Genomic DNA, 14,924 nt, shown 5'->3' with positions numbered 1-14,924 from the left:
CAGACACTCCGCCGGACATAGTCCAGCTACGCATCATAAATACTACACAGGACACAAAATGTCAAGATTGACCCCACTATGAGGGGGTCAGACACCCCCGGACCCAGTCCATGCGCATGTCATAAATCCCTACGCAGGACACAAAATGTCAAGATTGACCACTCGGTGAGGGGGGTCAGACAACCCCACCGGATACAGGCCAGGTGCATGTCATAAAACAAACTGAGCTCATTTGCATATCAAATTGATAGGGTCATAAATGCTCATTAATTTTTCAAAGTGCCCCCTATTATAGTAGTGCTGTTGATCTACTGTTGGACCTACTGGGTTATGGTAATCAGGTGCCTTTCTATGCCCACAGGACACACCTAGCCTCTACTCCTTTAAAAGGGATCAGACTCCCTCTCGTTTTCTTGTTCTCTCGTGCACTCTCCTTCAACTCTCCAGTAACTTCGAGTGTGTGCCTGGTTGATAAAATCAGCCTGTATCTGTGGAATGCTGAACCGCTGTAGTCGACGCAGGGCTTAGGAATTTCCATCAACTCTTCAAAGATCCACCTCTGGCGAGAGCAGAGGTTTTGAATAAGATATTTGCAACTTGTGAACTCTGAAACTGAACTTTGAACTCTGCGAACATCAACTTCGCGCAGCAACGCTATCACTGTTTCAAGGGGAGTGCAGGCACGCTGCTGTTGTGATTAATTTCTGATCAAATATCTATATCCTGATCATCATATTATAATCATGTCACTGAATGGTTAAAATGTACTGTGGACAAAAAAGTGCTGATGTGGCAAGAGGGAAATGCTGGGAAAACAGTAGGAAAGCCAGGTGCACATCTTCATGTGTACAGAAATGTTCAAACATTAACACACACTGTACACCAGCTTTCAGATTATACCCTTAAACACATTAATTGACTGCCAAAGTTTCAAGGTCTCAGATGATACTCTCTTGTACGCCAGTTACAATGGGACCCGTGGGACTAGTCAGCCCAGGCAAAAAGTACATACTAGCATTTTCACGCTTATTAAAAAATACTGGAAAAATACGGTTGAACCATGGTGTCCGAGGTATTAGAATCGAGCCAACTTAGGGGTGTGTTTTAAAAATAATGGATAGCCATAAAACGTATATAAGGAGCTGCGTAAGACAGCAGAAGTGTGTCTTCTTAAGATCTCACCCGTTTGTTGCCATATTCTGCAGAATTAAGCAATAAAGCCTGTTGCATCGGACTCTGCGTGTTTCCAGTGCTTCTTTGTTTGGACTCTGAAATATTTTGACTGCTGATCAAGAACTTAGACCATTCATCATCCAAAGATTAATATAAAGACCAAACACTGCCCATTCATCAAACCGAGCGATCATCAGTCACGTGCCTCCTCCATGCTTCGAGCCAGACAACACTGCCCGGACAACGCGCATCACACATCAGTGTAAGGTTGACATCCATGCATTCTCTTTGATGTGGGGTGATGCCAAAGTGTTGTTTAAGCTTAGAAGATTTAGGATAGGCTGTGATAATCTCTGACATCATTCTTTTCATTTCTGCTGTGTTTTCATATTGCCACATGTGTTTTTCCATCTATTATTGAATTGTGTTGTAATATTATTTTGATAATTGATTACTATAATTTCAATAAATATTATTAACTTTTGACCATGTCCTAGCGTCATTACATTATCTTAGGTCACTTGATTGAGTCAAGACCTCCTCCTGCAGACTGAGATTGATGAATAAATTAGACTATTGATAAAGGTTATCTGTTTCCCTGTACAAAACAGGATGGTGCCCCATACGAGTTGATTTAATGCCTTAAATCCATTTTCCTTCATATTTGTGATAACCGCGGTATAATCATAAAATATACCGGTCATAGTCATAGCTCTAACCCTAGAACACGCTACATCAGTAATAAATTTAACTAGCCAACCAGTGTCTACCTCACTCACTCACCATCTAAACTTTAGATGGTGAGTGAGTGAGGTAGACACTGGTTGGCTAGTTGGCTAGATTCTAAAGCATCTTCTGGGGGCTGGGGGCGGGTGTCTAGGTCAGACGAGGCCACAGCTGATTCTATGAGTAGCAGGACATAAAGGTTTTACAAAGAAATCAACTCTATATGAAATTCTATTAATTAACTTAACACAATTTATTTATTTATTAACCATGAATTTCTTTATGTAATGTAACTGTTTCATATGAAGGCTATCTTAGCCTGGGTGAACTTACATCTACATTTTGCTATTCATATCAGTACAGTAGTTTCGTAATAAGTTAAATAGCCAACCAGTGTCTACCAGTCACTCACTCACCATCTAAAGCATCTTCTAGGGGCTGGGAGTGGGTGTCTAGATCAGAGGGGGCCACAGCTGATTCTGTGAGTAGCAGCACATAAAGGTTTTAAAAAGACTTGTCAACAGGACCGGCTAGCTAGCATAGCACATTATAATTTAAGCATTCATGAGAATGGAAACATGTGTCCTGGCTGCTGCTACTGGATTTTTATTTATTTGGACAGGAAGTATTTGCAAGTGTGTCAGCTGGCAAGCTAGCTTACAGTAGCCACCTCACTAGAACAGTGCAGAGGTTGAGGCTGGCTAGCGAAAGCTAGCTTACTAGAACTGTAGTAGCTGTCTAGTTAATGGTAGCTAATGTTATCTAGCAGCTTACCAGAACAGTAGTTGGCTGGTTGCTAGAACTGTAGCTAGCTGTCTAGTTACCAGATCGAGTTGTTACCAGAATGTAAGCTTAATAGCTAATGTTAGCTACCTAGCTTAGCACTTTCTTCACACACTAGGCTAACGGCTCTCGTTGTCATGGTTAAAGCAATACATTGCAATATTTGGACCTTTACAAACATGTCTGGTGCTAATTCTCCAATTAGATTTACTAAAAGTAAGTTGAATCGTCCAAACAGTCTGCTCAGAAAGATAATACATTGACATTTATTAGGGGAGAGCTGGGTCAAAAAGCTCGTTTTTTGGTTTGATTCCATTTACTCCGAAATTAATCGAGATAGAGATTCCACATTTTATGACACACAATTTGCACATGTCCTTCACTATTATCAACTGTAATGTCCATGCTAGGATATAAGAGTTTAACATAAATAGGGCAAGAACAGACTGAGTGCAATTCTGCCGAGCGGGACAAAAGTCTCATAGGAGAGGGGCAAAAGTCGCACTGCTGCAAAGTGTGTCCTATCTCAGTTTTTTTGGACATGTAATTCTCTTTACTTTCAACTAATGTATTATTAGACATAATATCATAATAATATATAGCCTTCAACGACCTCCTGAGCTGCCTGCCTGATGGTCTCAGGGCTAAAGAGACCACGCGTCATTTTCCTCACCCTAACTCTTGGCATGCTGTCAATGAACGAAAATACATTGTAAATAAACATGGTTTTAGGCTATTGTGTTTATGTAGGTGTTTATAAGGTAACGTCATTGTAAATGAAAGTAGCCTAGCTAATAATCCAAGATTGGAACCAGGGCGTTTGACAAAAATTACGAGGGAAATCATTTTTCTTGACTGCATTTAAAATTTATCTTTCACATTAAAATTGCATACAAAGTTGGCCAATAGCATTAGAAAGATCTCTTCGAGAGCTTTCATTTCACCTGTTCATTCTGCCCAAATGTCACTCGCGCACCCCTCTGGTTCTAAGCCATCACAATGTGACTTCTGTCCCTCTACGGGATGAGACTTTTGTCCCGCCACGGTCTCCTGTCATTTCTCCCTGGCTTGCAGGCACGACTTGCTCGCACAAAACTTGAAACCTATGCTATCATGTAGCCAGTAGATGTGCTGAGAAAATTGCATATGTTTGCAAACTAAAACAAGTAAACACAATTTTACAATCGAAAAATGATTATGAGACCATTATTTTACTTATATGGGGCAAAAGTGGTTTCCATCGATATCTCTGACAAATATGCTGCGATCGCGCCCAAAATGTGAATGGAGCTCGTACATGGTAATATGTGCAGGCATTTATAACCACGTGATTGCAGGTCCAGTCATTCTGGAGAAAATGTGAACGCGACTTTCGTCCCGTGCGACTTTTGACCCGGCTCTTAAAACTTGTGCCCCCGGGACGCAGCATTCAGTCGAAGTGCGCATGCGCAACGTTGTGCTTAAACAACACAGTAGTAGCTAATTATTCCGGCATCTATGGATATCATGCATTTTTTAGCTCAAAGATATCATGGCGGAGGTGCGAAAATCGAAGCGAAACATCACAGAGGAAGCCAGAAAAGAAAAAGACAATCTGATAACATTACGACAGTACGACAGTGCACTTACTCGCAGAGCCTGTGGGGGCGCACTTCCGAGAAAACCAGAGAAAACACTATGTATTGCTTTATGTGAGACTGTGGGCAACTGACCGACGGTCTTAACAATAACATAGCTACTCTCACCTTTCTTGTGGGAAAAAAATGCTTATATGCTGGGCTCCCGCTCTGCTGTCTTTTCTCCTGGCCTCTCTCTCCACTCTTTTCTGATGCCCGGATTTGTGTATGGGCATGATGTTTATGATTTAACGTTAGGCTATTAGTGCTAGTATTTGACAGCCAGTCGGTATAGTGACGTTAAAGCAATACATCGCGATATTTGGACCTTTACAAACATGTCTGGTGCTAATTCTCCAATTAGATTTACTAAAAGTAAGCTGAATCGTCCAAACAGTCTACTCAGAAAGATAATACATTGACATTTTTTACCTTTTAAAACTCGCGCCCCCGGGACGCAGCATTCAGTCGAAGTGCGCATGTGCAATGTTGTGCTTAAACAACACAGTAGTAGCTACGTAACTATTCCGGCGTCTATGGATATCATGTATTTTTATCAAGGCTCCGAACCGGTTCAAGGAACGGAAACGAAAACCGAAAACGAACGGTATTTTACGAGGAACAGAAACAGGAACGAAAATGAAATGGTCTTTAATTGTTCCAGAACAGAAACGTTAATTTGAAATCTTTAATACCGGTTAATAACGTTATTTTTTCGGTCTTTGTGGTAGGCCTATATAACTTACAAATATTTTTTTTTTTTAAGAATAAAGCTGAGCCTTTTATGGCCGAATAGGCTAAATTAAATTTATAAAATTTGTAGCCTACATCTTGTCCTGTTTTTGTAATGTAGCCTAGGCCCCTAAATCTGTTATTTCACAGTCAGGATCTTAAATGCTTGCTTAGCGAAATGAAGAGATTTAGATATTAGGCTACAACAACACACCATAGCCTAGTTCAGACTAGGGCAGCAACAGTAGACTACAAGAAAATATTTTAAAAAGGATGATGACCTATGATGATGACTTATGATAGACCTGCGCATAGTTTACGGTGTAGATTGAGGGCATACGGGAATAGGACTAATGTTGCGTATTTCTTGTAAAATAATCAACAAGGCTACACTACAGCACACATCACCAAGGCTAATATTGTTGGCAATAAGGCCACCGCAACCCTAGACTTGTTGATTAGGTTATACCTTACAAGAAATACTGTAGGCCTATAGAGTCTTAATAGGCCCCGGAACGGTGAACGGAACGTTATTTTTCGTTCTTAACCGGTTCAGGAACGCTATGTTGGTGGCGGAACACGAGAACTGAAACGTTAAATATGCTGGTTCTGCTCGGAGCGAACCGATTGAAAAATCATTTTGTTTTTAAGCCCTGATTTTTATCTCAATGATATCATGGCGGGGGTGAGAAAACCGAAGCGAAACATCACGGAGGAAGCCAGAAAAAGAAAATCTGATAACGTTACGACAGTACGACAGTGCACTTACTCGCAGAGCCTGTGGGGGCGCAGTTCCGAGAAAGTCGGAGAAACGCTATGTATTGCTTTAATGTCAAAAGAGGTGAGATCTGCCAGCATGAACCATGGCATGGACCAAACCATTTAAGAAGGGGAATATTGCTCAGGAAATGACAACTTTTTTCATCAGTATTATTTGTGGCTTAATTTGAATTCTGATGCAGCATTAGTGTGACTGATCTACATGCAGAATAATTTCGTCATAGAAAGAGGGACCTCTTGTTTTTTTTGTGGGCCCTGCTTGCTTGTGGGCCCTTATAATCACCTTTCACCGCTAAACAATGGCGCTGCTGCCAGGGAAAGGGATGTCTGGGGCCCCCTGCTGGAAATGCTTCCTCCGCGACCCGACCCCGGATAAGCGGATGAAGATGGATGGACGGATAATAATAATAATAATAATAACGAATTATAAGCAGTTTGCGGTCAGTTTGTAGCACGAGTTTTAGACCAATTCAAGCGAGATTGCTCTATAAATGTTCTTAGCCATTAGACAAATATATTCCAGGAGCTTGCTCCAGGTTGCCTGTTTTAATATCTGTGTTGCTTTTATGACTCTGTGTGCTACTAACCCTGTTCTGCCTTCCCTCTCCCTAGTGCCTCTCTCTCTCCCTCTTATCTTCTAACCATGTCCAGTGGATGCCCCACTGTCACCAGCAGACCACCCTGAGTCCGATAGATACCCCTGTGTCTGCTGTGGATGTCGTAGCATTTAGTTAACACACACACGTACACACAGACATACACCAGCCCACTTCTGGCTTTAGGCCTGGGCCATGGCAAACACACACCAGTATTTGCCATATCTCTCCTATGATGTGTTTAGCCTCTCTTACTCTGAAAATGTAATTTGATGTAATTTATTGCTTTATAAATGTTCTTAGCCGGTAGACAAACATACTCCAGGAGCTTGCTCGATCGCCTTGTTGAGAGGGGTCAGGGAAGAATTTTTACAGCTCACTTATCTGGCCCCCGGGTGATACTGTTTTTTTGCCTCCCTCTGGAATATGTAGGGGTGGGTCGTATGCCCACCTCCTTTGTTCTCTGTAAAGCGCATTGTGTTGCCTCTGGGTATGAAATGCGCTTTACAAATAAAGCTTTGATTGATTGATTGATTGATTGATTGATTGATTGATTGATTGATTGATTGACCAAGCAGGAGTAGCCAATACCGTTGCACACCAGCAAAGGTCAGATTTTTCATAAACCCGCCCCACTTACTTCACCACCTGGGTATGACTTTTACTTATTAAGCACATTTATGAACAAGCAATAACATTTCACTGCACATTGTACTTGTATGATGGAGTATGTGACAAAAACATTTTGAATTTTGAACTATGACTCTCTTACAAGATCTCCTGTAGACAATCCTAGCACCAGATGGACCTCTGTTTAGCTTGAGTTTAACAAGAAGAATGTTGACAGAAATGATGGGCATTTTATGTTGACAGAAATTATGAGCATAAAAAGACAGAACAGTCTGCTGTTGAAAAGATCAGGGAAGCCAAACCCTTTATTTATGTCAGAAGGAGGTTTCAGATTAACAGGGCGAGAGAGGCAATCAGACGAGAACTCGGGTGCAGGTGTACAGATGAACAGTATACAGTACATATGAATCCTGTTCATCGAGGTAATAGGCATACATTTGTACTCTGTACTGTATGTTGATTAGTGGAGGTAATCACAAGAATCAGTAAGAGGGACAGGATGGCTACAGTGAATCTGAAGTGAAACCCTAATAGCAGCAGTAAACTGAGAGTACCATGGTGGTATCTCAAAAATAAACTGAGATGAGTATGGAGATATCTCAAAATAAACTGAGATGAGTATGGATATGTCTCAGTTCCCTGGGTTTCAGGGTTGGACTTAGGACCCTTCTGCACTCTTGTCACTACTGTTCTGTAGTGACAAGAGTATAGCTGTAGTAGAGGGTGCCTCCCTTCTTCAGGGTACACTCGTTGTCATGGGTCCCCATCTTGATTTGCGTCTGACAGATTCCCAGTTGATCGTCGAAGAACACATCCCTGTCGAACACCTCCAGCCTCAGCACGTGGTTCTGCTCCCCATGGAAGTACTGGAACTCCTTCGACCACCAGGGGTGCGGGCTGTTTCTGCGTACTTCCGTCTTGCCAAGGTCCTCCGGGCCGCAGAACACCTTGACGTAGCCGTCAGCAGTGCCCAGGAGGTTGGAGCGCAGGTCAGTGGCGCGCAGGTTGAATACTCTGAGCTCGGCATGGACCGAGGCCAGGGTGCACAGGAGGCTCAGGAAGAGGGCGAGAGAGGAAGGAGACATGGCTGGCAGTGATGGGCTCGAGGAGGGAAGACCTGGGAGACAGGGAGGGAAAGAGAGAAAGAAAAAAGGGACAACATCAGTGTTCATTGAGCTTGAAAAAAGTGCTAATTAAGTCCTCATTGAATGAAGCTGAAAATCTGGCACCATTTCATATCTTCATCAATACCAAGAGCTCAAAATGTGAATGGGAAGGTGAGAGAAAACGAAGCAGAAAAGCCACACAAGCCACTTTCACAGGGAAGAGGGAGAAGGATTGACAGGTAAATTACAGAACGTATAACTATAGATCATACTGTTACACAGAAATAGAGAAGGATTTGCACAAGGGAATGTGGGGATTGATGTTATGTGCACCTTTCTCTACAGATGTACATTTGGTACACATACACCTCCCCCGTAAGGTGATAGTGATCCAGCATGTGGTCTTTTCTCATGCATCAACTCAGCCAAAGCTAGGGATCTGAGGGATATTCCATTATACCTGCATAATGTTGCTTTTCTGCACAGTCTATCATTTATGCTAGTAATCTGAAAGAGTCATATATCAGCAACGTAAGAAACTAAGGGTAGGCACTTTTTATTTTATTTGCATCTGTCAGTTTTCTATATTCAATATGAGATTGAGAGAGATTGAAAACAAAGGCTATGTTAACACACCAATTTGCGATTATTAATGCTGTACATTAGTGTGTGAAAAAATGCTGTCTTAAAGCAGGTGGATGAGAGAGTCAGCTTCAACTCAGTGATAATCGCAGTGTTTGTATTTAGACAACAGAAAACAAAAGTAAATATATTTACTCACATCCACTCTGCAGAACCAGTTCAGTCTTTGAAATCGAGAGTTTAACATGTTTTTGAAAGATTTTTCAAGATGCCCACCCACATCCATTGTATGACCAAAACGGTGGTAGAGCAATTTCTTAGCCTTTCTCAAAAGTGCTAGTTTTGTCAACGTTTTGATCCGAACCATTGTATATGATCATAAGTAACCTTAAAACAGGGCTAAACATGCATTTTCCCTTTACTACTCCTTTAATAATGCTGCAGTTATACTGAATGTCAGAATGTTGTATAAATAATACTGTTACCAACCATTAATAACTCCTTAAGGATGCCATTAGCCCTAACATTCTGAATCATCTGTCTGACACACTACTGTAGTCACAGCAACACCAGAATTGTGGTGTTCAGTAAATCTCTCCTATTGTAACCGTCAAATAAATGTTCATTTAATGTAGACTACAGATAGACAGGAGACACAGTATTTGTATGCAGGGATGCACACTTTGAGAGAGTGAGAAGACAGCAACAGTGAATGCATAGGCAGTGAGAGTGAAAACAGATGGAGTGAAAACAGATGAAGATCTCTGTAGGAGCTTTACTTACCTGACTTGTTACAGTACTTGTCATACAATCTTCGACTGTCCCCTCTTTAAAAGCCAAGTCACACCACCCCTTCCCCCAATACACACACAACTGGTTGTTCCCAGGTTATGTCATTTCAGTCAAAGAATAAAAGGGGTCCAAAAAAAAAAGTGAGCTTGAGTGAGAGCTTGAATTGTAAAGCAGTAGACGCTCGTCCATTGAGGCAGGGGAGGACAGTCCTCCTCAGTTTTTGGAGAGAAGAGAGGGATTAAAATATAAATATATGAATTTATTTATTCATAATTAATATTATCTCTGTTTTGTTCATAAAGCAGGTTTTCCCTATGGATAAAAACCCATTATTGAAATTCTAAAGCTCCAATAGTGACATCTATAACATGCAGCTGGAGGACCCATAGATATCTATGGAAGGGAGGCTAGCCTCCCATAGGGCGGGTTCTTTTCTCTTAAATCAATGTAATGCCCTTTTTCTTGCTAAATTGTGATTGGCCAAAACGCTGAAAAATTACCCCAGGGGAGGACAGTACTCCGGCCCTGTCTGAACAGGATTCAGATATTGACATTTTGTAAGTCCAATCACATTCCAGATTCCAGATTTACCACAGTGAAGGCCGATTGGGTCGGCATTGTCTATGTTTCTCTTCCCTGTGCCATTGGAGACTGTGTGTTCGTAGCTCCATAATATAATACATCCGAAAGTATTATGGGACATATTATACATCAAACTGTTTGTCTATTTGTCTTGATTCTAGCCATCTAAATATCTAAGCTGACATAAATACTTTTTGAGCGAGAGCCGTCTGAACACGACAGCTCTGGCTATAGCCGGTAACGTTAGCTACGAGGTGCACGTCAGGCTACAGCATAGGCAGGCGCGCAGATTGGCTGGAGGCGCAAACTGTCGGCAACTCGTCCAAAACAGACTGTGTCGCAACACCGGATCGGAGAAATCCACAGCCTGGCTCCTGCTTGCGTGAGAATTGATCGCTTTTCAGTGCTTATTCCTCATCCAGTGATGGATGGGAAACTTTCAATTGAATGTTCATATTGTTCTGATAATAGGCTATAGCAACATAAGAGTGGTAGCTTTGACAGCAACCCAAATGAGCTAGTGCTAATCCCATAGCTGTACCATTGCTAGCTAGCCATGAGCGAACTGCTGGATACTGCATTTGCTGTGCAACATATTCCATTGTTCAGTTGTCAAATCTATTTGCCAACAAACTGTTTGAGAGCCAGCACACCTGTGTCCCCTAATCAAAAACATTTTTCATATATCACCCAACCTCTCCAGCACCTCACCAATATCAATTCTTTTCTCTCTTTAGAGAAGAGTAAAATCCATTACAACAACTATTGCTTACAATGTTTTATTGTTGTTTTGTAATATTTTATCATCAATATGATAAATAAATGCTGCATGTAGTTAAAGAAAGTGTTATTCAGTTTTTCATATGCTAAAATTGACTGTAAATCCACTTTAAAACTGATATTTCAAATAATAACTGACTAAGGGAAAGTGCCCCCCGGCGCCCATGGGCGGTTCGCCTCTCTTCCTCCTGTCCTCCTCAGTTTTTTGTGTCACCAGCCGCCACTGTTGTATAGAGTACATTGGGGCCGGGCATTTTGCAGAGGAAGAAGAAAAAGGAGGAGACAAATGACTAATACATGAGGGTCTGTCAGCAGAACTGCCCGAACCACAATTATTTAAAACTTCTTAAATTCAAAATGTTGGCCTTTGCTTGGTCTTCTAATAAAACAAAAGAAAGTTTTCAAACAAACCTAAATCACACATGAAGCAGTAGGTTTTTCTATTGTTCACTGGGCATGCTGGCTCATTCCACTCAAGTATCATGGGAGCTGAGGTGCCCCCAGGTATCAGACCTCTTAGATCTCCCAGACCTCCTAGACCTCCTAGACTCCCTAGACCTTCAAGTGTCCTCCCACGCCCAGGACACACTACCCATGGCCATCCCACTCCTCCTGCCCCTGCTCATGCTGCTCCTGCACCACACATCCAGAGGCTCCCAAGCAGTGAACCTCTCCAACACTAGCAACAGCTCAGCTATGCAGCGGCCATGGCCAGAGATCTGCCCAGACCTCCACCACCGCCCCACACCTCAGAGCTAGGAAAAATCAGGGAGATGCTCTACACCAGGGGTCTCAAACTCAAATTGGCTTGGGGCCACTGCTGGTATCGTCAACTCATAGGAGGGCCATGTCAACTTCAACTACTACTAACTATAAGAAAGTGAAATATTTCGGAAAAATGTCATTTTTCATTTCCATAACTAGACTCACAACTCAGTCTCTAAATGTTGCAAGACAATTCCATAACTTACATTTTCATCATACAAATTCAAACCGGTTTCCATTCATTTTAATATATTTTAACAGTAAGTGCTGCAAATCTTTTTTCCTTACTTTTATTTTATCTTGAATAGCCGACATTTGTACTACCTACTATTCTGTTTTAGCTGCAAGATGGATCACTACTGTAAGCCTGCCCTGGACCTGTAGCTACTTGCATTTATTAAAGTTCACGTTTGTTTCCATTTCTTACCAGACACTTGAATACATGTGTAGGCTACTACTCTATTTCTGGCTAGACACTTATCTTGAAAGATAACGAAAGAGACGTCAGCCCTCTCAGCTGTGTGGCTTGTTTTTTCCTCTTGTTTTTTCCTCTCCACAATAACAGAATTTCGCCCCACGTTTGAGCGACTTGAATTTCGCATTGTAGGCCCGCCTGCCGGCGCCGTTTACAATAAATTATTTTGTGGGCCGGATTACATTATATTTCTGACATGTCGCGGGCCGGATGGAGGGGTGTGGCGGGCCGCAAATGGCCCACGGGCCACGAGTTTGAGACCCCTGCTCTACAAACTTCTACTTTAGAAGACAGCAACCGAGAACACACACACACAGACACCATATAAATATGTACACATGCATTATACACAGACACGTGACATCCAAAACATTTTTGACACAGATATGTCAAAACACTATATTATTACTGTCATAGAAAATAGGTTACCTATGGAACGTGCTGTATGTTAGTTCTTGTCTTAACCATCTTAAGTTGAATCTCTTAATGCATTCATTTCAGATCAGTTCTTGGAATATACAGGGTCTTTACTCTTGTACATTTGGTGTGAAGAGTAAACACCCTGAACTTGTACATAGTATCATCAGGTCAGAAATAATTGTAACAGAAACTTGGTGCAAATCCATCACAGAAATTAGGAAATGTAGGTAGAGGTAGAGACTTCAAACAAATCGGAAATTCTTTTTTTTTTTTGACATCCTACAAACTGGAAAAAGCTACATTTGGATTAGAATAAAAAAGGATCTCATCCCAACAGACAAAGATATATACAGTATCTTTGTGGTATATATACCCCCGACCCCCCCCCCCTCCGAGTCTCCCTACTACCAAGATGACATCTTCCCCAACCTAGAGTTAGAAATATGTAATTTTCAAAAATTTGGTAATGTCCTAATTTGTGGAGATTTAAATGCATGGACAGGAACACAATCAGATATATGTTGTTCACATGGGGATACATAACAGACCAAACACAAACCACTGACTTTATTCTCCCTCACAGAAGGAACCATGACACAGTGGTCAATAAGAATGGCAGGGACCTATTGCAGCAATGGTAGACTGCGAGGGGACTCCTTAGGAAGGTACACCTACTGCTCACTTCTTGGCAACAGCACTGCTGACCAAATGACCACAGATATGGATCCATTCTCTTTCAGTGCATTCACAGTCAAGCCCCTGTCCCCTCTGTCTGACCACAGCCAGATCAGTCTGCTTATCAAAAAGACTGAAGGGAGGAGGAATAAATGCCAACAGCCCTGTGAAATGTTTGATTTACCCAGGCCATTCAGATGGACTGATTACATTATGCATCAATATCAGATAGTAATGATGGATCAAGAGATCCAAATTATCTTTGACAGGTTTCTGTCTGAGTCACAATCTCACAATATTGAAGGCATAAATCAAGCAATAACAGAAATCAGAAATATATATATAACAAAATTATAACTAAACTCAAACCTAATTTGGCCAAACCCAATAAAAGAAAAGGTAAACATGAAAGTTGGTATGACAAAGACTGCCAAATACTTTCGTAACAACAAAACCAACAAAAACACAGACATCCAGCAGATGATTCCATGCGACTTCAATAGTGTGAGATTCTTAAAATGTAAAAGTATACCATCAGACAGAAAAAAATACAAAACATTAGTAAACAGCTAAATCTGATTGAGGAGTCAATTGATTCTAACACCTTCTGGGATCACTGGAACTCCCTCAGTAAAACAGCCCCAGAGGAAATGGTCATTCAAGATGGAAACATCTGGACTTATCATTTCCAAAAACTATTCCAGCCACCGACAGAAACATACTCAGAGAGGTGCAATATTAGAGAAAAATACACATTTTAGAAAAATCTATTAAAGATTATCAGAACCCCTTAGATATCCCTATAACATTACAGGAGCTGGAAACAAAATAAAAGGCACTTAAGTGTAAAAAAGCATATGGCCCTGACGGTATTTCCAATGAAATGCTGAAATACAGCCCTCATAAATGTCATGTAGTCAATTTCATTCAAGTTTAATTTAATCCTTTATGTTGGATGTTTTCCTGAGAGTTGGAACCAAGGAATCATTACCCATATATATAAAAATGGAAATAAATTTGATCCCCAAAATTACAGAGGAATCTGTGTGAGTAGTAATTTGGGAAAACTGTTTTGCAGCATTATCAACTCAAGAATTGTTGTTTTCCTAAACGAACACAATGCAATTCATTAAAGTCAAATTGGGTTTATGCCAAACTGTCGAACCACGGACCACCTCCACACCCTCACAACTTTAATTGACACCCATGTTATCCATAGTAAATACAAAATATACTCATGCTTTATTGACTTTCAGAAAGCTTTCGATAGTATTTGGCAGGAAGGACTATTATACAAATTAATTCAAAGTGGCATTGGAGGCCAAACATATGATTGTATAATAATATCAATGTACGAAAATAATCAATGTGCAATTAAAATTGGACACCAGAGAACAAAATATTTTCAACAGAAACGAGGATTGAGACAAGGATGCAGCCTTAGTCCCATTTTATTTAATATTTACATAAATGAACTAGCCCACAAAATAGAACAATCCACTGCACCTGGCCCCACTCTACTGGACGAAGAAATCAAACTACTCCTCTTTGCAGATGACCTGGTCCTCCTGTCCAGGACTAAAGAAGGACTTCAGGAGAGTTTGGACATCCTGCAAAGGTTCAGTCAGTCCTGGGCCTTAACAGTGAATCTTAAGAAAACTAGAATAATGATATTCCAGAGAAGGTCCAACTCTCAGGAAGACATGTTTAA

The 14,924-nt window shown here is 41.1% G+C and overlaps 1 protein-coding gene across 1 annotated transcript; it reads right to left on the bottom strand.

The window, feature by feature from the left end:
• Positions 1 to 7,362: 7,362 nt before the first annotated feature.
• Positions 7,363 to 9,585, bottom strand: LOC311324557 (perforin-1-like). Its single transcript, XM_084457029.1, has 2 exons — positions 9,508 to 9,585; positions 7,363 to 8,153 (listed from the first exon to the last, which is right to left on the bottom strand). Exon 2 carries the CDS (start codon positions 8,119 to 8,121, stop codon positions 7,720 to 7,722), a length of 402 nt encoding a protein of 133 aa, XP_084313155.1. The 5' UTR covers positions 8,122 to 8,153; positions 9,508 to 9,585; the 3' UTR covers positions 7,363 to 7,719.
• Between the last annotated feature and the right edge of the window lie 5,339 nt (positions 9,586 to 14,924).

Source organism: Borostomias antarcticus (assembly GCF_949987555.1).
Source record: "Borostomias antarcticus genome assembly, chromosome: 23".
Lineage (NCBI taxonomy): Eukaryota > Metazoa > Chordata > Actinopteri > Stomiiformes > Stomiidae > Borostomias > Borostomias antarcticus.
Note: the sequence above shows the minus strand (reverse complement) of the source record. Positions and strands in the feature narration are given on the sequence as shown.

Bases quoted from the DNA above. Each gene is read 5' to 3' on its own strand.
- LOC311324557 (XM_084457029.1), bottom strand. From the start codon at position 8,121: ATGTCTCCTTCCTCTCTCGCCCTCTTCCTGAGCCTCCTGTGCACCCTG.